At 37.3% G+C, this 22,577-nt stretch overlaps 4 protein-coding genes and 1 non-coding gene across 10 annotated transcripts; 4 read left to right on the top strand and 1 right to left on the bottom strand.

Annotated features, from left to right (window-relative positions):
- Positions 1,025-4,218, top strand: LOC18781669 (probable plastid-lipid-associated protein 10, chloroplastic). 2 transcript variants are annotated; one of them, XM_007215518.2, is made up of 9 exons: positions 1,025-1,127; positions 1,684-1,868; positions 1,968-2,081; positions 2,235-2,369; positions 2,890-2,985; positions 3,066-3,146; positions 3,353-3,439; positions 3,534-3,589; positions 3,686-4,218. In XM_007215518.2, the coding sequence occupies exons 2-9, from the start codon at positions 1,713-1,715 to the stop codon at positions 3,798-3,800; spliced, it is 840 nt and encodes a 279-aa protein (XP_007215580.2). In that variant the 5' UTR covers positions 1,025-1,127; positions 1,684-1,712; the 3' UTR covers positions 3,801-4,218. The 2 variants fall into 2 exon arrangements, with proteins under 2 accessions (XP_007215580.2, XP_020415321.1); XM_020559732.1 differs by lacking the exon at positions 1,025-1,127 and adding an exon at positions 1,163-1,327.
- LOC18782262 lies at positions 4,258-11,130 on the bottom strand. Of its 4 annotated transcripts, none has more exons than XM_020559730.1 (14): positions 10,569-11,130; positions 10,207-10,491; positions 9,554-9,733; positions 9,212-9,347; positions 8,752-9,086; positions 8,105-8,234; positions 7,833-7,871; positions 7,651-7,695; positions 7,115-7,194; positions 6,835-6,931; positions 6,638-6,727; positions 5,902-5,955; positions 5,003-5,068; positions 4,258-4,899 (listed from the first exon to the last, which is right to left on the bottom strand). In XM_020559730.1, exons 1-14 carry the CDS (start codon positions 10,997-10,999, stop codon positions 4,747-4,749), a joined length of 2,121 nt encoding a protein of 706 aa, XP_020415319.1. In that variant the 5' UTR covers positions 11,000-11,130; the 3' UTR covers positions 4,258-4,746. The 4 variants fall into 4 exon arrangements, 3 of the variants coding, with proteins under 3 accessions (XP_020415319.1, XP_007217022.1, XP_020415320.1); XM_007216960.2 differs by having other exon boundaries at positions 7,833-7,961; XR_002270739.1 differs by lacking the exons at positions 4,258-4,899; positions 5,003-5,068 and having other exon boundaries at positions 6,638-6,713; positions 7,833-7,961.
- On the top strand, positions 11,504-12,724 carry LOC109947811. Its single transcript, XM_020558978.1, has one exon. The coding sequence runs from the start codon at positions 11,724-11,726 to the stop codon at positions 12,555-12,557; it is 834 nt and encodes a 277-aa protein (XP_020414567.1). The 5' UTR covers positions 11,504-11,723; the 3' UTR covers positions 12,558-12,724.
- Positions 18,909-22,258, top strand: LOC18783664. 2 transcript variants are annotated; one of them, XM_020561129.1, is made up of 5 exons: positions 18,909-18,950; positions 20,147-20,377; positions 20,722-20,873; positions 21,322-21,458; positions 21,769-22,258. In XM_020561129.1, the coding sequence occupies exons 2-5, from the start codon at positions 20,154-20,156 to the stop codon at positions 21,937-21,939; spliced, it is 684 nt and encodes a 227-aa protein (XP_020416718.1). In that variant the 5' UTR covers positions 18,909-18,950; positions 20,147-20,153; the 3' UTR covers positions 21,940-22,258. The 2 variants fall into 2 exon arrangements, with proteins under 2 accessions (XP_020416718.1, XP_007215929.1); XM_007215867.2 differs by having other exon boundaries at positions 21,772-22,258.
- TRNAE-CUC lies at positions 22,502-22,574 on the top strand. The gene has a single exon. It is a non-coding gene; the product is annotated as a tRNA-Glu (tRNA).

Here is a 22,577-nt window from a genome sequence, read left to right on the forward strand (position 1 = left end):
AAAATCTTACCAATAACATGAGAAATTTTATATTTTGTTTAGCAAGGCCCAAAACGTTAATATGTCTCCAGCCCTAAGTCAAGAAAGGTTCCAATCCAAGCAATAATTGCAGAGAGATTGTAATGATGAAGGGTTATATGAGAAAGTCTTTAAGAGTAGCTCCAGCAAGGAGCTGAGCCCAAGGCTGGGAGGAGAAAAAAACAAAAATTTGTTTCTAGCGGAGAGCCCAGGCCCGAGCGTAAGGTGGGACCCAGCAACCTGGGCTGGTCCGAGGGCAAGGTTGGCCCGAGCTCCAGCCCTCGTTTTGGTGCTGACGTCATCACTACAGTGCTGCTACAGTGCTACAGTGTCAGGCGCTACAGTACCACTAAAAAGTCCACGTGTCGCATTCTGGGCTCTCCGATCAGATTTTTTTCTCTAATCCAACGGCAGCCAATTTTTGTGCAATAAAAAAAATGAAAAAATTGAATTTTTAAAAAAAAAAATACCAAAAAATTACTGATTTTTTTTTTTCTATAAATACCAAAATTTTATCCGATTGAGATATGAATTTTATAATAAATATTGATATGTACGAACCCAGAAATCTTATCTGAAAATATTATCCAAATTAATTATTTTCATTAAAAAATTTGTGAAAAAAACAAAAAAATGAATAGTAATTGCCCTTAGCCATGGCAATGAGTGGAAACATAAAATACTATTTGCAAGGGTAACCACTATTCACGTGAATAGTGGTTGCCCTAGCTCCCCCCTTGCCATGACTAAGGGCAAATGGGTGGAGTTGCACTAATAACCATCTGATTACTTGCATAGTTACTATTGAACCGGAGGAGGATTGTACGCCTAACACACCTCCTCAACATGAAGTAAACCCCTCCTGTTGGCGAGTTCAACTATGCAACATTATAGGCCCAGTACCTTTAAAAGTGGAGCCCAACTTCCCAATTACCAGGAGCAATACAAAGTTTTACTGCTCCTCAAAAAGTATGAAGTGGAAAGGGGAGGGGGGGATAGAATAGATGGGCAGTTTGGTAGTTGGGCTTGGGTACCTCCTTTTAAGTTGCATTGGCAGAGAAGAGAGCCTGAGACAGACACACAGTCCACAGACAGAGAACTCTTACCAGGTATTCTTTTGTTTATGATATAACTTCTTTATTTTCCTCTCAAATCCTTTTTTTCTTTTGGCAGTTACCCTATTGCATATTCACCTTAGAGCTATTGTATTTCCTGTGCTCTTTTCTGTTTATGATTATTTGTTCAATCAATTTTGAATTGAACTGCCACCTCTCATATGGATAAGAGTTCTTGAACTTTTGCAGCTAAGGTAACAGATTAATTCTTGTATTTGACTATTGAAACTTTTTTCTTCCTTTCTTCTGTTCTTCATGCTTATATATCTTGTATCCCCTTAATCCCTTAATTTGTTTACACAATTTCAGAAACTCTCAGTTGAATTTGAAGTGGATTTGCAATGATAATATCTATCTTATTTTGGCTTCACTAGTATATAGGCTGCTGATTGATTGAACTATAATGCATAGAACTGGACCAGCAATACTGCACATTTTCTTTTGGAGATAACGGTTCTAGCTTTCATAAGCATCACCCTTTAATTGCAAAGAAACTGCCATTAAAGTATACAAGACTGGTTAACTGAATTGCTTTTGATTTTATGTCTAGGTCATAAACCAAATTTGCATCAATCTCTTATGGACCTGGCTCTTTCTTCTCCATTGTTCCCTTCAAGTGCAACAAGAGGTGTAAATAAGATTAAGCCTTACAGCTCAATGCTTATTGCCACCCAAAAGGTGTCCACTCAGAAATTCTTTCCGTGTTTGGCAGCTGTTGCTACCCAGACAGCCCAGGTTCTTATTCTTCGTTGTCTTCTTACTTGTGGTTATGTTTTCTTTTAATTCATTTCTACATTAAAATAAATTTAAAAAGTTGGCATTTTTGGGTTCCAGGCAGTGGAGGTTGCGGTAGAGAGCAAAAAACATGAGCTGTTGAGAGCTATCCAAGACACCCAAAGGGGCCTTGTCACGACTGACAATCAACGCTCTTCTATAGAGGAGGCTCTGGTGTGACGCTGTCTCTTTCTGTTGAATAATCTTTTGCACAGTGCATGAAATTGCTTTAACATACATTAGGTGCATGTTAGTTTTATGCAAAAAGAGGGTGCAAAATCATAGAATTGAGATTGTTTTATAATAACTTGTGTAAAAGACTGGTAGGTGAGTGTGGAGGGTTATAACAAGGGTGCACCGTTAGACTTGGTGAAATTGGATGGGACATGGCGTTTGCAATATACTTCTGCTTCTGATGTTCTCATTCTTCTGGAAGCTGCTGCAAGGGTACCCTTTTTTCAGGTATAAACAATGAACTATATTTCAAAATCTTATCATCTTCGAAATAAATTAATAAGCTTCTTTACCCAAAGAAAAGGAGGCAATTTTTTTCTGCTTAAACCATTGAGCCTTTGGTCCTCTTCTTATTGTTTTCTCTGCTTGAATATCTTTAGGCTTCAATTAACTTCCTCTCCCCTGCTTTCTTTTGTTCATATAAATAGTAACTGCTGAAAGCCTGTGCTTATTGAAGAATCTGGTTGATTGAATTAACCTCTCTGCTTTGCAGTTTCTTTGTTAACTGTGAAATATTGGCTAAAAGCCTCTCTTTTTACGAAAGCTTTGTTTCTGAAGAACTTCGCAATTTTAACTGTTCACACTTTATATCCACAAACTTAATATCTCTTATTTTATATCATTCATTTCATTTGTGCTTTTAAAATGTCAACTCATAGATGACTTAATTTTTTCTTTTCTCTTTATAGTTACTGATTTATTTTGTCATCTTTATGTTTTGCTTATTTCTGCATGAACGTGGGGATAGGTTGGGCAGATTTTTCAGAAATTTGAATGCAAAGACCAGTCCAGCGGGGGAGTAGTCCGTAATGTTGTCAGATGGAGTGTTCCGCCATTGTTAGAGGTAAACTTTTGATCTGCTTCACCTAGAAGGTTACTGTCCTCCAGGGAATGCAGGCATCAAATTCATATGCCCCTTTGCAGGAACAAGAAGGTGCCACTCTGCTAGTTTCTGCAAAATTTTCAGTTGTTTCTGTGCGTAACATCTACCTTCAGTTTGAAGAGGTTAGTTTACAGTTTTGTACTCTTATCACTTCCATAAAAGTTAAGGCATGTGAGCTGTGACCTTTCCTACTACTGATTTGATTGTCTTATGAACTGATTATACTGCTTACATGAAATAATACATCTCCATTTTCAATTGCTACACGGTATCTTCTCAATGTAATCTTCTTGAAATTTATCTGAACCCTGCAAGTTGTATTTGCCAGATTAATGTTCAAAATATCAAAATTAGTGAAGAGCTGCAGGCTCTAATAGCTCCAGCAATATTGCCACGATCATTTTTAAGTTTACAGGTAACACACCTTGTCACTGAGTTTCTTACTCTGACATCACATGAAACTTAGCAACTATAAATTTTTCTTTTTACATCTAAATTTGTGTGTACAGATCTTGCAGTACCTCCGTAATTTCAAAGCTCAAATTCCGGTTAGAGACCCAGGACGGTACATCATTCTTAATCATATTTTGATAAATATAAGTAGCAAGTTTCCTGGATATACATTTGTCATTTGTGTGATAATACTTGCTTAAAACTGTAGGCAATCAGTAGGAGGACTATATTACCTTTCTTACTTGGATGCTAATATGCTTCTGGGGCGTGCTGTTGGTGGTGGAGGAGTTTTTGTTTTCACCAAAGCTCAACCTCTGAACTAATGGGAAGCTGTTAGCCATCTTATGGTTTCATATGGGAACAAATTGTTTTCTCATTTTTTTTTGGTCGGTATGGGGAATAAATTAGGAAGTGCATGGGACTGATGAGGTGATAGCATTTGGGGCTATGTACAGGTAGAGAGAAACAAGTATTACATATTGTCCATTTTCCACAGGTGCAGGGATGTTTACTAGCTACAATTTTAACATTGCTGCTGCTCTCTTGTGGAAAACTGATGAATGCAAAGGCCTCTTGTCATCTCGTTCTTCGGTTTTTCTTCTCTCACTATGATTGATTAGTAAGTTTGGGTTCCTTGGAACAATTAATTATGAGGATCATAGATGTATTGATATGCACAGCTTGATCCTTTTGTTGGAACCAATGCCCAGAAAAGATTGGAAACATTCCATTTTCTTCTTACTTTTTGACAAAACAAAATATGTACCATCAATACAAGGATGAGTTCAAGGTATTTGTATCAACCATAAAGTATGGGCTCATTTACACTTATGTCTCTCTAATATTTATCAATTAACAAATGTACAAAATTCAAGCTTCTTGTCTCAGCATTGGATCTAGCTTGGAATCAAGTGTGAATCAAAGCAGGTTATAGGCATTGCCATGGACCGTACTGTTGTATATATTCTGGTTACGCAGCACTTTGGCATTGCACTGTCCTCTTGAATGGATTTGCTTCTGTTCTCTTAGGTTCTGGCTTTCTCCTAACAACCTGCCCTGTTTCTACCTTCAAACAGCAAATGATGTGCAAAGCTGATGTACTGACGGTGACTATTGAGGGGGTTTAAGGAAAAAGACATTTTACACCTTTTGATATAATATAACCTATACAATTACATGACCTATTTTCTAATAAATTTGTCCATGAGATTGGTTTGTAGTAGAGACGTTTGTATGGTGACGGGACCTTGAAATGAGCAATAAAAAATCTTAACCAAGCAAACTATTCCAGCGTTCTTTTAGCGACTCGTATGCCTCGGAACAGGAAATAGCCTGCAAACTAATCCTTCCATCAATAGGAGTTTCTGTAGCTAGGCCCAGCCTTAATAATGTAGTAATTGCCTTGTCAACTGGCATTTCAACCTGCATGAGCGTAAACCAACAATCACTGAAAATTCATAGCCAAAGGCAGCCTTCCCTCCACCCCTGCATATAGTCAAATTGGCATTTAATTGACTTTTCTTACCTTTACTTTAAACACATCATACATAAATCTTTCGCAGTCATCTCCAACACTCTGGCGACATGTTAGCTGCAGTCAGAAAATCTTGGTGATTCATGCTGCTGAAAAAAATTCCTAAAGAAAAAAAAAAACAGACCTAACTTCTCATCGAGTTGAAGAAAATTTATGTTTAAAAACCAGATACCAGAGATCTTAGAGATATATCTGGCCTCCTAAACCCTCACAACTAAGACAAGAACTTTGCCCCATGCATCTTTAGCAGGTCAGCGAGTTGGTGGTTTTTTTAATGATAAGTGGAATAATTAGCTTCAATGTAGACAGCACTTTTTTAAAGAGCTTATCCAAACATAAAAGATTCTTGGATTCTCTTTTCTTGTAATTTATCATAATTTTGGATTTCTTATCAGGCTCAGCTGAGTGGTGCAATTAAACCATCAAAGGATCAAATCAACTTAACAATTGCCCTATGTGCCTCCCAGGCAGACATTCTATAACAGCAGCACTATCAGAAATCTGTTTCAATTAGGATCATATTCTTCTACTATGAATATGATAGCAGGAAATTTTCTTTCTTTTTTTTTTTTTTTTTGTACACGCTCATCATTCTTAACCTTCTTTTGGTTTCAACGTCCTTATCACTGCTGCTGTTCTTTGTTGCCTGTGTGTTTTACATTCACCACCGAAAATAATGTCGGTTTAGTTTCATTCTACATGTGTACAAAATAATCAAAGTAGTAGGAACAAAAGGATATAAAAGGTAATAAGCAGCAAGCATCGTACTCAATATAATCAATAAACATCATAGTAAAGAGCTAGATTTACTTCAAACATGCATAGATAGCAGCTTTATAACTTCCTAGCACAGCATACTAAAAGGTTCAAATTAGGCATTAAGATCAAACCTTCCCCTTCTTTGTTTTGAGAAGGATTGCATAGGCCAAAATGGCTTCCTTGTACTGCAAACAGTATTGTAAAGAAAAAAGGAAAATAGTTTAATTTGGGGACATTTTATAAGTAAACTGCAAGGAAGAAAGCGAAAACATCATATCTTCTTTAATAGGTTTATTTGCACAAGTCTTATTACGCAAAGAATTTGGCTTAAAACAAGACAATTTTTAGAAGGAAAAGAAAACACTGGGCTTTGTAGATCACATAAAGCATTCCAAAATTTATATTTTTCTCCTTAGATGTCAGACTAAATTTGTGCTACAATCAAGATCTACATTCAGAAGAACATAAATATGATTTTCCCAACCAGAGGACTCATTTATAATTTACGAATTTGACCTTTATCTTAAGATCTTCGCTAAAATCAAGAGATGTCATGTAGAGGAAATATGTAAGACCAAACCAATAGCAGTGCCTAACCTAACATGTGACTAAACCATTTACTAGAGAATCTGACTGAATGAGGCAACTAATTAAAACTATTTCTTCTGGTCTAATTACAGAATGCAACTTATTGTTTTTTAACATTATTATTTCTTTTGCTTGAAATTTAGGAAGTTACTTGTGATTTGCGTAAAAACCAATTGAACTCCCAGCAAATGAAACTCTAAGCTGCTACATTTTCCCCCCCTTAATGTACCCTTCTCCCTACATGTCCAGTGAACCCAAGTCATTGAAGCAGATCCTTACTTGCTGCTGTTCAGAAGCATCGAGAATAAAATGAACTGAGCCAAATCCACTTGCCAAGGTTTTCTCATAAAGCGTCCTGTTGACCAAAAGCTATAATGCAAGGCTCCTTTAGGAAATCACTTAAGTACTTTAAACTGAATATCGCATTCAGAAATATATAATGGTAAACTCGGAATAGAAAGATGACGTTGACTCACTTGATACCTATCCCACGTCTGTTTGTATCCCAAAACCACACGGGACACATAAATTATGAGAGCGCTGATTGCAACCACATCAAGAAATATTGCTGACCTGTCATTATATTAAAATAAGATAAATTAATGGCAATTTCCAAGGAAATTAAACTGCATTTTGAGAGACAATCTCAATAGAAAAATTAGTCAAAGGAAGGTGAAAAGGGAATCACCGAGCACTAGAATTAAGGGTCATCTTGCTATTAAAAAACAACTACTTAAAAACAAAGAGAATGCATACGGGGAATATAAGACATTCTCAAATTTGTAGTTTATGAAGTATGCTGAAAGCCCTAATATTGAGGCGATGTCCAAGCGTACCTGCAAATTAACAGAATACGGCCATGAGGCTCAAAATACAAAAGGACTTTATTCAATAATCAGCATTATCCTACTCTTTTTTCTCCTAAGTTATCAAATCAAAATATGAATAACCACAGTAACTAGAACTCACTGCCAGTCAACAAGAATGAAGCTGGGATTGGTTCCAAAGGGGGAGAAAACCATAAACAACCAAATTAATAGTTTTAGTATCATTCATATGCTTATGCTAGGATGCATAGATAGTTCGTAGCAATGAAAAAAAAAAGCCTCCAAATAAATACATTCATTAATTTTTCAATAATGGTTATTTGTAGAGGACTAGCGAATAGTAATTTAAGAAGTCAAAATTTTACTAAAAAGATGGTAGCCAGGTGAGGAGAGGAGATTCTACTTCTGGAAATTATCCATCCACTAAGCTACACAATTGTTAGCATGTAACAATGATCTACATACCGTGTCTATGATACGGAAAGATAGCTTTTTGTGGGGAAAGATAACCTACAAATCAAATTAAAAACAACAAGAAAATCAATAGGCAGGAACTAGAAAAAATACTGAGTAACTTTGAAAATAAATTGCTAGAAGCAATGACAATTACATTGGATGAGCTTTAAATTTGAGACAGAAGTATTTACTGGTAGATCCGGAATAGGAATTCTCTCGTAAATCTTTAACTGCAGCGATGGAACGTCAGCATTATCGTCAGTATTGCTGTCATCTACTTCTTTGGTATAAAGCAGAATCAATTCTTGAAATGCTGCCTCCTAATTTGCAAAGACACCAAATATTATTACCATCAGCATGTAACTATATCTACAACAGAAGAGAAATACTAATCATCCTAGAAGGTTTGCTTATACAAAAGAGGTAACTAAGGAAGTAGAATCAAACTATATATGAGCAGTACCTGGAGGATTGACTGTGAGAAAAGAATAGAAACGGAAGTTTTTAGCATTTTCCAAATGTCATTTCCACAGTATTTCCTTGTAGCAGGTCTCCATATGTCACTAAGTGATATCCTTGATAAGAAAATGGGCCTGTGCAAACAATATTACTATTATTTGACCATTAAAGGTTCCAAATAGAAAATCCATGACTATAAGAGCAGGCCAAACATTTGAAATATGAAATCGCTTGTTAACATGGCATTAGATTAAATGGTCCTTCATGCAACCAGTCAGTTTTTTGTTTCAATCAATTAACGTTTGAACTTCAATGTGAATACTTCAAGTCTAATATTTACAATACAATCAATTCTATATAATCTTCGAAATAAATAAGAGATTAAAAAAAAAAAACCGAATTCGAAACGTTTTTAAGAGAAGGAAACCAATACACCAAAAAAAATGTAAAAAAAATTTAAGGGACCAACACCACTATATTGAGCTCAAATTCATTTTGGTCAAGAAGATTGACATTTGGTACTGCTTTCAGTTAGTTAAGTTAATAGCTTCTCTTCAAGTTAGAGGAAAAGCAGCAAACAACTGGATATAGAAAAACAGGGATAAAGTGTGATGGAATGTGAACAAAAAAAAAAAAAATTATTGGGAAAACCTTGCATAAGGGTCAGAAGCATTAGTATCACCATCCAACTCAAACGGTGTTTCTGGTGTAGGGGAAATAAGTCCAATCCATGAAAGCAACTTCTTTAAGAGCCTTCCACGGGGTCCAACTGTAGATAAAAGCCCTTCATAACGAGATACTGCTCTCTGTGCTGCCAACCATATTGGGAGGTCCCTATCTGATGGTTGCTCTACTCTCAGACGATCATCAGAAGTTTGTTCATTATAACGAAATGCTTGCTGAAAAACAGACAGCTCCTTAAGCCAAAGTTGCATTCTTTTAGTCAAATCTTGTACTTCTGGAGTTTGACAAGCAACTTTGAATGCCTGTCATAAAGCAAGAGAGAAAAAGTATGTCAAACTAAATATAGAAGAAAGGGGAAAAGAAACAAAAACCTCTAGGCTGCTGCCCAGGATGAAGAGGCAGCCATTGTTCTGAAAAAGACAATGACCTCAGTTATCCAGCTCCCAAATCTCCCCAATGGTTTTGATACGATGAAGAAGGCTCCTTGTAGAAGTTTGGACTGTATGTAATCCAGTTTTTCCACAAGTAGTAGGCCCTTCTGCCTCTCTGTTGCATATCCTCGCCTGGCAGGAGTCAATATTTAGATAGTTTACTATCTTGAAAGTGGTCAGCTCAACACTAATGGTCACATAAATCCTGTTCAGGGATCTTGACTCTTAACCAGAAACATAAAATCTATGTTTTTTAAGAATAAAATTAGTCATAATGCAACACGGCTTCATGATTCAGCTTGAATCAGTGTAAAGATTAATATAAAAACTAGAATCACCTGAATATTATTGCATTGGACTCAGATGCCCTCTTCCAGTCAACATATACGGGCAAAGTAAGGAGATAATCAGTGTTCAATGCAGATGTCAGCATTAAATCCCTTTCTGATAGTTCTTCAAACTGAGCATCATAAAGAAGTTGCATGAAAGAATGCTGGAAACGAGCGGAAACAGCAACTCTACATCAAAAGAAAATATTGCATAGGATTGATGTCAAAGGTTTCCATACCATGAGTCTGAAGAAGAATTGAGAATAAATATAGAACATACATTGTGCAAGCCTCCAAAAAATTAAAAAGGAGATCATTCAAACTTTAACCTCAAACTGGCATTGTAAAGAAAATAACAATAACCAACACAGTACCATCTTTGTCCTATTTCTGGAATAAGAATTAATTTTATAACATGAAATTAGATAAAGAGTTGTCTTCTGATACAATTCAAATCAAATATACTCTGTAACAATTACAAGCATACAGTTTTCCAGTGTTAGAGTGAGTATAACAAATCCTAGACCTGACGCACTAAGCATAATTCCTACCATTGAAGCTTTTCAAAGCCTCCAGCTTGTGCTTGATGAGTTTCCCAGTAGTTTACAAATTGGGTAGTAAAAATGAAGAAAAATATTAACTTAAAGAAAAATTTGTGATACCTCTTGACGTTCTTAGCCGAAGAACCCAAGAGTTTTTTCAACCCCAGAACATAATCGAATGGCATTTGCTTGTCAGCTTCAACTTTTTCATTCCCATCTGCCTCCGTACTCTCAACTCCATTAATGCCACTCCTAGCAGAATCTGAGCCCTGCCCATTATTCACAACTTGTTCATCAACCTCCTTAACTGTTTGCTTGTGTTCCATGGAGTTGGAATCAAAATAATCGGCTCGCATTGCTTCCAAGATGCTTTTGTGTTCAGCATGAAGAATAGAGTCCAAGCACCTGCAAATTAAACAGCTTTTGGTTATTCAATATTTCTTCGTTTCTTCCAGCCATTGAAATGGGTTCGATGGGATTACGAAGAGAGAAGAAGAAAGTATTGGAGAGCATCATCTTCATCGCCATTTTTGTCTTGGAACACAGTCGAAACGACGCCGTCCAGCAGCTCAGCCTTGGAAACAGGGATGTACTTCTGCCTGGGCACTGGGATTTTAGAAATTCCATGCTCTTCTTCTTCTTCTTCTTCTTCTTCTTCTTCTTCTTGGTTATCTGGGACGACGTCGTTCTGCTTCTGATTCTTGCGGGCATCTTTCAAGTTTATAGCTTCAATTTGTTTAGGCTCCGTGGACAGTTCTTGGAATCCGGTGAGCGAGGAGTGGGCGACTGTGAGCGACTGAGATACTGCGGCTGATGCTGGTGATGATGATGACGACGATGGTAATAGACGGCGGTGTTTTGAGGTTAACGAAAGAGCAGTGAGGCTGCTGAGTGTGTGCCAAGAAGCTGACATGTCAGGATTGAAAATCAGAGAGCAGCAGAGTGCCAACCTCGTATGTTGGATAAGGGAAAATGGCTTTTTTGGTCGAAGGGGAAAAATGGTTTCTTTCTTTCTCCTACTTGCTTTGTTATATTTTACGCATCATTTTTATCCCTAATTTTTCTATTAAAGCAATGTAATTCTCATTCTCATATGTCACACATCAATGTCATATTCGAAATCAATTCTAATTTAGTCTAATAATAAATATTTTAAGAATAAATTCATCTTGACACTTTTGTTGGTCACGGACAAATATAACATGATCAATTTGATAGAAAATTAAATATAAGTGATATGGTGTTAAGGTTGATGTGTAAAATAAGAAGACCTAAATAATATTGATCTCGTTAAAATAATAGGACTGAAAATAGCATGTTTGAAATGTAGATGAACATTAATCTTCAACTTAATCACTAATAAAAGTTAACTTAAATGGCCTGATTTTCAATATGAAGTTATCATTTTTCCCTTAAAATAGTGGGAAAAACAATAGATGGAAAGAAATAAAATTACCATACATGCCTCAAATATGAAGACTCTATTTCTTCGTAATTAATGAAATATTTTTCAAAAAAAATCATGATGAACTATTACATTTGTAAATTGCCTTTATATCCTTTCAGTGTTCCAAATCACATGTAAATGTAACCTACTCTGTTTTTTCTCTGCCTCAACATTATCTCCTCCATCCACCATGACCACTCTGAGCACTCTCTTCCATCTCCACACTTCACCTTCAAACCCTACCCTCTCTCACGCCTCTCCTCACCTCCACCTCTCTTGCTCTTTCAAACCCAAAACCCCCAAACCACCATCTCTCTTCTCTTCAACAACACCACCACCTGCAAGAGACAGAGTCATAGACTTTGGAAAACACAAGGGCAAGATGCTAGGAACTCTCCCTTCAAGCTACCTCAGATGGATCTCCAAGAACCTCCGAGCCCGTGACTTTGAAGACTGGGCAAAGCTCGCAGACCAGGTCCTAGACGACGCCGTTTACAAGGACCGGATCGAATGGGAGTTGGCTGAGAACGTTCTGAATGGTAACAGGAGCAGTGCTCTTGGTGCAGGTGGAGTTTCTGAGTTGTTGGAAATGAGTGAGAGGTTTGGTTGGGATAATAATGACAAGATTGGTTGGAGAAAAGTGAATTTTGAGCTTCTGGGTACTTCTAGAGGTGGAAGAATTCCAAGACTGAGTGAAAATGGAGGAGGAGAGAGAGAGGTGGAGAGGATGAGGGAGAGGGAGAAGAAGAAGAAGGTTGAGGTTTTGGGGGAAGGTGGAGAGAGGAGGAGGGAGAGGAGGGGGAGATTGAGAATGAAGAGGGAAGACGGAGGTGGGGTGAGGGAGGAGAGGGAGGAGAAGTTGGGGATTTTGGAAAAGGGTGGGGGTGATATTGGAAATGAAGTTGGATTAGGGAGGAACAAAGAGAATGATGAAGGTTGGATGGTTGAGAATTCAAACAGATTTCCTGGACGTGAAGCTCTGTTGAAGAAGGCATACAGCAGAAGAATGAGAAGATTTTCGTAATTCTTTTGGGTTTCTTCTTCTTCTTTTCATTTGAACTTTTTTCTGGTGAGTTTAGAGAGATGGTGGATTTATGAGTGTGTGTATTAGCATACATTCAAATGGTGATTAGTGAACGTGAAATGTGACTGGATTTTAAGATTGAACAATCTTTTAATAATTTTAGTTTAGCTTTGGCTTTCAGATAAAACTAGAATTTGTAATTTTGGTCGTATAATGTCAACATAAAATATATATATATATATGTATATATATATATATATAATATTTTAAGAGTACAGCCGCTCGGCTATACTCTATAAATAGAATATTTTAACAGTACAGCCGCCCGGCTATACCCTTTAAATAGCATAACCTGGATTTCCCTTTTTTAATTACTTTAATTAGTAGTTATGTTTTAATAATTATTTACTTAGTAAATAATTAGTATTTAAATATTTTATTTTTAAAAAATTAATTACTATTTATTAAATAATACAATTTATGAAGTTAATTAAAATATTTAATACTCATTATTCACTAAGTAAATAATAATTAAAATATAATTACTAATGAAAGTAATTTAATAAGGCTAAGATATTATTTAATTACTAAAAAGAAACTAAATACAAAAAATTATTTACCTAAAAATACTAAGTTTATATATATTTTTTTTAAACCTCTCCAGACGAAATTTCATCGGCACATGTCTATCTCGGCGAAATGTTGCTGAATTAGACCTATAACGACGACATTTCATCGGCTATGTAAATTTTGTCGGGAGAAGTCTAATCTAGCATAGACATTTGCCGACAAAATTTCATCGGGAGAAGTTTTTTTGCTTTTTTTATTTCATTTTAAAAATATAAAATTAGTTTCTTTACTTTTGTATTTTGGCCAACTTCTTTAATTTAATATATGTAATTAAGTAATATCTTAGTCTTTACTTTAGTAATTACGTTTTAATTATTATTTCTTTAGTTAATATTTAAATATTTTGCTGATTTCAACCTCTATATATCTTTTTGTTTCACCATGTAACTGGAAATATTTTTTTTTTGTGTACATCTCTCTTCTCTAGTAACCGGTTTTTCTTTACATCACTGATTTTTTTGTGTACATCTCTCTTCGTTGCAAGTAAGTTATTTTCCACAACAGTTATAGCACATCTAATATTCTTTGTAGGCTGAATTGTAGCAATGGTCCATAAACTAAGATCAAACTTTACTTTTCGTCCCTCATATTGTTAAATTGTTATGGTTGTGTTTTAATTAGATCTCATGTTGCATCATTGGTCTTTCCATCAACTTAGTTAAATTTTATGTTAAAATTAAGGGCAAATTGGGAAATTCACAACTCTCTCTCTCTCTCTCTCTCTCTCTCTCTCTCTCTCTCTCTCTCTCTTTCTCTCTCTCTCTCCTCCTGTGCGCTCTCCTTCTTCCCTGGACGATTTCTTCTTCCCCCATTCCCCCATGACTACCACTTGCAAACTCCAACCCACAACCACCCTCTACTGTAGCCCGCAACCCCAACACCCACGGACCCAGAATCCCAGCCCCCATCCTCCACCCCAAATTTGGTCAAAACAAAGAAGCAGAGGGTTGATAGGTATTCATATTTCAAGTGATGAAATTTCAATTTTAGTTTTTTCTTTTATCATTTTGTTGAGACTTTAGATTTGCTAGCTTCTTGGGTGGCTTTTATCATTTTGCTGATATCTGGATATGGGTTGTCTCAGTTTTCTTGTTTACTTTAGATTTGCTAGCTTCTTAGTCAGGTGTATTGATTGTTGGCGTGACTTGTGGATATTGACTTACTTTCCTTACACACCAAGAATTCCTATTATAATTGTAATTGATTTACTTTAATTCCTGATTTCCTACTGTAAATAGATTTAGGAATTTATTATTTACTTGCCCATTCAGGTTTCGTTGTATTATAAATATGACCTCCTACAAGGAGAAGAATACACAGAAAATTCCCACAAACAAATATTCTCTCATAATTTTCATATTTTAGCATGGTATCAGAGCGGCGATCTTGGAATTGCTGACTCTAGTTTCAAAACCCCGCCGCCGCTATGAGGGTTGATGATTTTTTCAACCCTCATGGAGGTAGCACCACCGACTCCTTCTCTCATTCTCAACCAACCATCGTTGAGTTGAGTGCCCAGATGGCTCTGACCCTACAGATGCAGACTTTGACCCTGAACCCGATCCAGAATCAGGATTCTCTTTTAACGACCCCGACCCCGACTATGACGACGACGACCCCGACCCCGACTCCGAAGACGACCCCGACCCGCACTCCGATGATGACCCCAACCCCGAATTTGTCTATGATTCAGACCCCGATCCAGAATCAGGATCCTCTTTTGACGACCTCGACTCCGACCCCGACTATGACGACGACGACGACCCTGACCCCGACTCCGAAGACGACCCCGACCCCCACTCCGATGATGACCTCAACCTCGAATTTGTCTATGATTCAGACCCCGATCCCGATTTCGACTCCGACTCCGGCCCCGACTCAGGCTCAGATTCTGATCCAAATTCCTACTCAACCTGTATCCTATGCTTCTTCCGCTGCACAGATTATGACTTCTAGACAAACGACCCCGACACATGTACCAAATTGCGCATATTGTGGTGATCCGAGACACACTTGTGAGACTTGTTTTAAATCGCATGGCTACCCCGATTGGTGGGCTACTCTTACAGATCGAGGACAATGCAATATGACCAGTAATGGTACTGGTTATGGATTCCATACTTCCGATAAGATTGATTCCAAGAGCTGGATAATTGATTCTGGTGCAACTGATCATATGACGTTTGATCTTGATGATTTTCTGAATACTACACAACCTCGACGAACCTGTATTGCAAATGCCAATGGTGTTACTTATCCTGTGACAGGGGCTGGCACTGTTGCACTCTCATCCTCTCTCACATTGTCTAATACTTTACTTGTTCCATCTTTATCCACTAAATTGTTGTCAGTTAGTCAGCTTACTGAACAATTGAATTGTTGTGTACTCATTTACCCGAGTTTTTGTTTGCTTCAGGATATTCACACTAAGGAGATTCTTGGTCGTGGTACTAAGAGAGGGGGGCTATATTATGTTGATAACTTCAGTCCCGGCGTGGCTAACAGTGTGACACATCCCTTTGATAGCAAACAAAAGCAAATCTGGTTGTGGCATCGTCGATTGGGACATCCGTCTTTTAGTTATATGAAGCATCTTATACCAGATTTATTCTCAGGTTTTAAAGACTCCGACTTCACATGTGATACTTGTATTTTGGCCAAGAGTCACCGTGTGCCCTACCCGTTGAGTACGAACAAGTGTACTACTCCATTTACATTAATTCACTCTGATGTCTGGGACCTTCGCCTATCACTGCTCCTTCTGGTGTTCGATGGTTTGTCACATTCATCGATGATTGTACACGGATGACATGACTTTATTTGCTGAAGAATAAAAACGAAGTGTTTTCCCGTTTTCAGTCCTTCCACAAACAGATGAAAACTCAGTTTAATGCTCAAATCCAGATTCTTCGCTCAGACAATGGTGGAGAATTTGTCAATCATGACTTTCAGACATACTTCCAACAACATGGAATTATCCATGAGACGACTTGTCCTCAGACACCGCAACAAAATGGTGTTGCTGAACGAAAGAATCGACATCTTCTTGAAACCGCCCGAGCACTTCTGATTGGCGCTCATGTTCCTCGCCATCACTGGGATGATGCTATTGTCACTGCAGTTCACCTGATCAACCGCATGCCTTCTGGTGTCTTGACCTTTAAAACTCCTTTACAGGTGCTTGCGCAACACAGACCTCTGCCCTCTGTTTTGGTACTCACACCCCGAATCTTTGGATGTGTGGCTTTCGTTCATCTCCACAAAAATCAACGTAGCAAACTTGATCCCTGTGCGCTTCGTTGTGTTTTTGTGGGTTATGCCACTCATCAGAAAGGTTACCGCTGTTATCACCCTCCTACTCAACGAACCTATGTCACTTTGGATGTGACTTTTCTGGAATCTGAGCTGTTCTTCCATGACCCATCATCCAATTCTGCGCTTCAGGGGGAGATACGAAGTGAAGAACAGAATTGGAGCAACTTGGAAAACAAAGAAATTCTCCTATGTACAGAAATGATTGATCATCCCGAGTCTGGAGCACGAGATTACTCTCTGTTGAAAAGTGACCAATCGCCCATTCATAGCGATCAATTGCCTGACCCACCTGATCCATGCGAAGATATTTCTGATCCGAGTCCCACACCTACAGACAATACAGAACAACAAGATGAAGACCCCCCTTCTAACTCAACAGTACCAACAGACCAATCTCCTGAGAATATCCTTGAGGTAACTACTCCTACTAGACTTGTGCATTTAAATGATAAAACTATTGGATATCAATTACCTTTCAGGCAAAATCGTGGGAAGCCACCAAACCGTTATTCACCGGATATTGGCAAAACATCCAAGTATCCAATTGCAAATCATGTATCCACTGAGAAGCTGTCTGAACCACTCAAGGCTTTTGTGCATCAGTTGTCTGCTATCCATATTCCAACCAAGGTCTCTGAAGCATTGAAAGATCCTAAGTGGGTCCAAGCTATAAAAGAGGAGATGAAAGCTCTTGAGAAAAATCAGACTTGGACATTGGAGACTATACCACGAGGAAAAAAGACTATCGGATGTAGATGGGTGTTTACTATAAAACACAATGCAGATGGATCTATCGAGCGATACAAGGCAAGACTTGTGGCAAAAGGGTACACACAGACCTATGGTATAGACTATGAAGAAACTTTTGCACCAGTTGCAAAGTTAAACACCGTCAGAGTTTTATTGTCCCTTGCAGCTAATTTGGATTGGCCACTACACCAGTTTGATGTAAAGAATGCTTTTCTACATGGCGAACTCACGGAGGAGGTGTACATGGACATTCCTCCTAGATATAATACTACTCAGACTAGAACAGTTTGCAGGTTACGAAAAGCATTGTATGGATTGAAACAGTCACCACGTGTATGGTTTGGACGGTTCATCATGGCAATGAAGAACAATGGTTTCAAACAGTGCAACTCAGATCATACTCTGTTCTTGAAACATCAAAAAAGGAAGGTAACAGCATTAATAATCTATGTTGATGATATGATTATTACTGGGAATGATAAACAGGAAATATCACAGTTACAAGACTATCTGGCTACGGAGTTTGAGATGAAGGATCTAGGTGGACTCAAGTATTTCTTGGGAATTGAGGTGGCTCGATCGCAGCAAGGCATATTTCTCTCTCAAAGGAAATATGTCTTAGACTTGTTGATAGACACAGGAATGCTAGATTGTAAACCTGCGGACACTCCTATTGTTCAGAATCATCATCTTGGAGAATATCCGGATCAAGTTCCAACTAACAAAGAAAGATACCAAAGGTTAGTGGGAAGATTGATCTATTTGTCACATACTCGACCAGACATTGCTTATGCGGTGAGCGTTGTCAGTCAATTTATGCACTCTCCAAGTGAAGACCACATGAATGCAGTTCTTCGGATACTTAGATATTTGAAGTCTGCACCTGGAAAAGGACTTATGTTCTCAAAGCATGGTCATCTAAATATTGATGGTTATTCAGATGCAGATTGGGCAGGTAATGTAACAGATAGAAAATCCACATCGGGTTACTTCACATTCGTGGGAGGTAATTTGGTGACATGGAGGAGCAAGAAACAGAATGTAGTAGCTTTATCCAGTGCAGAAGCCGAGTTCAGAGGCATGACTAAAGGGATTTGTGAACTTCTTTGGTTGAGAAAGTTGCTTATTGAACTCGGGTATAAACCTACATCCACAATAAATCTCTTTTGTGACAACAAGGCTGCTATAGCCATTGCACAGAATCCGGTTCAGCATGATCGTACTAAACATGTTGAGGTGGATTGACACTTCATCAAACAGAAGCTTGAGGCTAAAGTGTTTCAGTTTCCTTTTGTGAAATCCGAGGATCAATTGGCGGATATTTTGACAAAGGCGATTTCCAGTAAAGCATTCCACAATTCACTGGATCAGTTGGGCATTGGTGACATATATGCACCAACGTGAGGGTGAGTGTTGGCGTGACTTGTGGATATTGACTTACTTTCCTTACACACCAAGAATTCCTATTATAATTGTAATTGATTTACTTTAATTGCAGCAAGAGGCAGGGACCCAAAAAAACCAGAAAGATAATTGAAAAAGACTTAATTTTTAAGAAGTTAAACAAAAGATCTCACGGAGAAGAATACACAGAAAATTCCCACAAACAAATATTCTCTCATAATTTTCATATTTTAGCATTGATCTACTAAGAGAAAAGGCAAAGCTTTGAGCTGAAAAACTCACTCTTCCTCTCAGGTTAATTTTCATTATCATTCTCTCTCTCTCTCTCTCTCTCTCTCTCTCTCTCTCTGAAATTTTATTTGTATAAACTTTGTTTGCCCAGTGATGTTGCTGAATTGTTGTTTATCTCGTTCAGTTCATATTTGCACCATGAAATCTCCACTGAGCTTTTACTCTGTTTTTGTGGGTGTGGCCAAGTTCCTTCCATGCGCTTAATAGAATTTTGAACTTTTCTACTCTGTTTATTTATTTTTAGCAGATTAAGTAGCTATCTATCCTGATTTTTCACAAAGTGTTCATCTTTCCTTTACCCTTTTTCATTTTTGATGGGAATGTATTTTGGGTTTGAACTTTGAACTGAAAATTTAATGGAATTATGTTAATTCAACAAGGCTTTTGTGGGCTGCAAGTTTATGTGCCTTATGGTATCCTGAATTGTTTCAGCTTTGCATTTAATGTAATTGCAAGAGTAACATGTGTTTGGTGGGTTAATTAAGTGATATTCTATCCATTTATTTCCTTTTCTTCTCTTCTGTTTTGTATATTATTTGGTCTTTGAGTAAATTTATCAGAATTGGATTGATTTTGATGAAGCAAGTATGGGTTACTTTGTATTTTGGTGTTAATTTCTGGAGGAGTTGTTGGTCAACGATTTTTTGTCTCTAGAGCAAGAACGAAGGATTTCCTTTTATTTCTATCTTCTCCTTGGATTGTCTTGTTTCTCTAAGCTAGATTAAGTTAATCTTGTTGTTCTTTGAAATTCCTTGCATTCTCTGATGACCACTTCAGAAATTATCTGACTATGATATATTGATTGGTTAGAGTTATTCCACAAATGGCTAAGTTTTTCTTTTCAACTATCCCCTTTTGGATGATGGATTGGTTCTTGTAATTGCTATGGAATATTCAATGAAGGCATTGAACTTCCAAAAGATAATAATACGTGCACCCTATATAAACTTTACGATGGAATGTGTTGGCTAATCTAATTTTTGGAGCTTGATTGGGTTTGTTTTAGAATGATTGGTAGTTTGCTTTAATAGCACTAGGTTAAGAATTTATTTTTCTGTTTGGAAATTTCAGTGCTTTGGAAAATGTTGTATTTGTTCAGAACCATAAACTATGACCTTGTTTTAAACGAAGATTTGTCCATTTTATTGTTGATTTTCTTGTTGAAGTAACTTTTCTTGTTTTTGGTTATCACATTGCAGAACTCTAATGTCAGTTGATAGTTCATTTGGAAAGCTTCCTGATCATCTCCTAATAGAAATTTTCATTCGAGTTCCTGTCTCAGAGTGGGCACAAATATCCTGTGTCAAAAAACAGTGGGCCAATCTGTTTCGTGGAGAATGTTTGTGGCAAGCTGCTCTTGCTACAACATATCCTTTGGCTAACCCAGCTAAAAGGTGGCCTGGACCTATCCCTCGAGGGTTGAGCAAGAGGTAGCATCACATTTCTCCTTGCGATGGTCATTTCTTTTTTCTTGCTTTCTATCCATTTCTAACTTTCCAATTTCTATTATCTCTTTTAATAATTACTTTCTTCTGAGTTTTTATGTTCTATTGTTCTGGATTTCTAGCGAATAATCTCCTTTCCCATCCTAAGCAGATAGCTGTGACTCTTCCCTAAGATCCACGTTATAATCTTGTTTCCAAATCAATGCAGAAAAAATAACTTAGACTTACAAGTGCAAGGATATCTTTTACAGTAGCTGCTGGTCTGATGCATGTGCTTCACTTCAAAATCCATGCATTATATTTTGCTAAGCTATTGACAATTTTCTCAGGAGATTTGCAGCTTTATATGTCAGTAAACATATCTTTTCTCTGGATGGTGAGATTGATGAGATTGTGGGCCATACATATTTATTTCTAAAAGAGCAGCTTGAGCTTTCAACTATGCCACCCTCTTCTAGCATATTGCATGGAACCATAATAGGTCTGTTTCAAATTTTGCTTGCATTTTTCTTGCTCTCTACCTTCATATGTTTAGATTTGAAAATTTGATATGTGCAATGACTATATTTTAGTTAAATACTGATCCCCAATCTTGCATTTGCTTCTGGCTTATGGACATGTTCAATTTTTTTTGCTTTAAATAACATGTATGGCATGCATAAGTATACATCCCCATGTCTGTACCTCACAAATTGTGATCCATGATGCCATTTGATGTTCTAGAATTCCAATCTCAGTGTCCTGATAATTAGAATATGGTATTGGAATGTACATGTTATCTTGAACCTGTTATTGTCCACTGTCATGTGGCAAGGATTGTTGGATATCAAATCTGATAGTGAAGTTTGGTGCTCACACTTTAGTTTTTTTAATACCAGGCTGTAAATTCTTTTCACATCATAACCCGGGATTACTGCGTGTTTTAGCAGATCAGTTTATTGCTTGTGGTAAATCGAGGGACATGGCTCATGATCTTGCTTCCCAGATCTGGCTGGCTGTTCTTGACAATTTAGAGGAAAATGAGCACACTTTTCAAATACTTAAACGTCTCGCACAAGAGCGGGATGTAAGCTATCTTTTCTGTTAATTAATATACTCACTATAACTACTGTAGAGACACCAAGCATACATTAGTTCAGTCTTTTCTCTCTGACATTTACTATCTGAATTGATTTATGAAATTACTTAAAGAGGATGTGTAGGCTGGTAGTATTTTGTTTTACTGTTGGAGAATATGGATGATACTGCTGGAGAAATTACCTGTATTTTTGTGACAAAGCACCATACAAACACGACCAAGTTTATCTTGTTCTTGCAAAATGTTTATTTTCTTTGATGCGGTATGGGTCATCCGCGGCTAATTCATTCATATTCAGCAGGTTTTTCTTCCATACCCCTACTCAAGATCAATCAAAGTCCAATGGAGGGTGTTTGAAAAGCTCTTCACAGATTTTCGCGACTGCTTTGATAATGTAGATTACTATGATGTGTTATCTTGCGCAAAGACCAAATTTCAGCCAATACCATCCATTTGGTTAGGTTACTGATCCACCTCAAATGCCTATTTATTCAGGATTCATGAGTATTTGTATATATATAGGGGTCACTCTTTGCTTCTGCCTTCTGTCTCATCTCGAAGAGAATGGCCGTCTGAAAAATTGAAAGTCTTGTGTACCATGCTTGATAGGAGCAAAAAGAAACTGTTTATATTTGTACTGTTAATAGTTGCATGATTCGAATACGTACCCAAACAGAGGAGAAGAGTTGCTTGAAATTTTTTGTTGTATAACTACAACCACGAGAATGTAATGCAACTTGAAATTATATTTTAGCATAAAGCCGTGAAAATGATTCTTTTAGGGTCAACCCCCTTATTTTTTGCTAGACTAATTTCTAAATGCCATTAGAAGTTACAACTTTTGTGGACTGCAATGTGAAATTGCCACCCAGGTTGGGGAAGAAAGTTGGTAGAAATTAGAATTGTCTAAAAGAAATCAATGAGAGATAAACACTAATTTTATTTTGGACAAAATTAAATTAATAAATAAGGTTACGGTATTAGTTTAGTACAATGGTATATATAAAATCTCTGTTGTTAAGATTATCAAATCCGTTGTAGTCTAGTTGGTCAGGATACTCGGCTCTCACCCGAGAGACCCGGGTTCAAGTCCCGGCAACGGAAGTT

The sequence above is a fragment of the Prunus persica genome, chromosome G3 (assembly GCF_000346465.2).
Source record: "Prunus persica cultivar Lovell chromosome G3, Prunus_persica_NCBIv2, whole genome shotgun sequence".
Taxonomy (NCBI): Eukaryota; Viridiplantae; Streptophyta; class Magnoliopsida; order Rosales; family Rosaceae; genus Prunus; species Prunus persica.

Excerpts from the sequence above, each read along its gene's own strand:
- LOC18781669 (XM_007215518.2), top strand. The coding sequence starts at position 1,713 with ATGGACCTGGCTCTTTCTTCTCCATTGTTCCCTTCAAGTGCAACAAGA. Across the intron at positions 2,370-2,889 it reads CAAGGGTACCCTTTTTTCAG|GTTGGGCAGATTTTTCAGAA; the intron begins GTATAAACAATG and ends ACGTGGGGATAG. Across the intron at positions 2,986-3,065 it reads GTGTTCCGCCATTGTTAGAG|GAACAAGAAGGTGCCACTCT; the intron begins GTAAACTTTTGA and ends GCCCCTTTGCAG.
- LOC18782262 (XM_007216960.2), bottom strand. The coding sequence starts at position 10,999 with ATGTCAGCTTCTTGGCACACACTCAGCAGCCTCACTGCTCTTTCGTTA. Across the intron at positions 8,235-8,751 it reads GCTTCTGACCCTTATGCAAG|GCCCATTTTCTTATCAAGGA; the intron begins GTTTTCCCAATA and ends TTGTTTGCACAG. Across the intron at positions 7,962-8,104 it reads TCTCACAGTCAATCCTCCAG|GAGGCAGCATTTCAAGAATT; the intron begins GTACTGCTCATA and ends TTTGCAAATTAG.
- LOC109947811 (XM_020558978.1), top strand. The coding sequence starts at position 11,724 with ATGACCACTCTGAGCACTCTCTTCCATCTCCACACTTCACCTTCAAAC.
- LOC18783664 (XM_020561129.1), top strand. The coding sequence starts at position 20,154 with ATGTCAGTTGATAGTTCATTTGGAAAGCTTCCTGATCATCTCCTAATA. Across the intron at positions 20,378-20,721 it reads CCTCGAGGGTTGAGCAAGAG|GAGATTTGCAGCTTTATATG; the intron begins GTAGCATCACAT and ends CAATTTTCTCAG. Across the intron at positions 20,874-21,321 it reads ATTGCATGGAACCATAATAG|ATCAGTTTATTGCTTGTGGT; the intron begins GTCTGTTTCAAA and ends GTGTTTTAGCAG.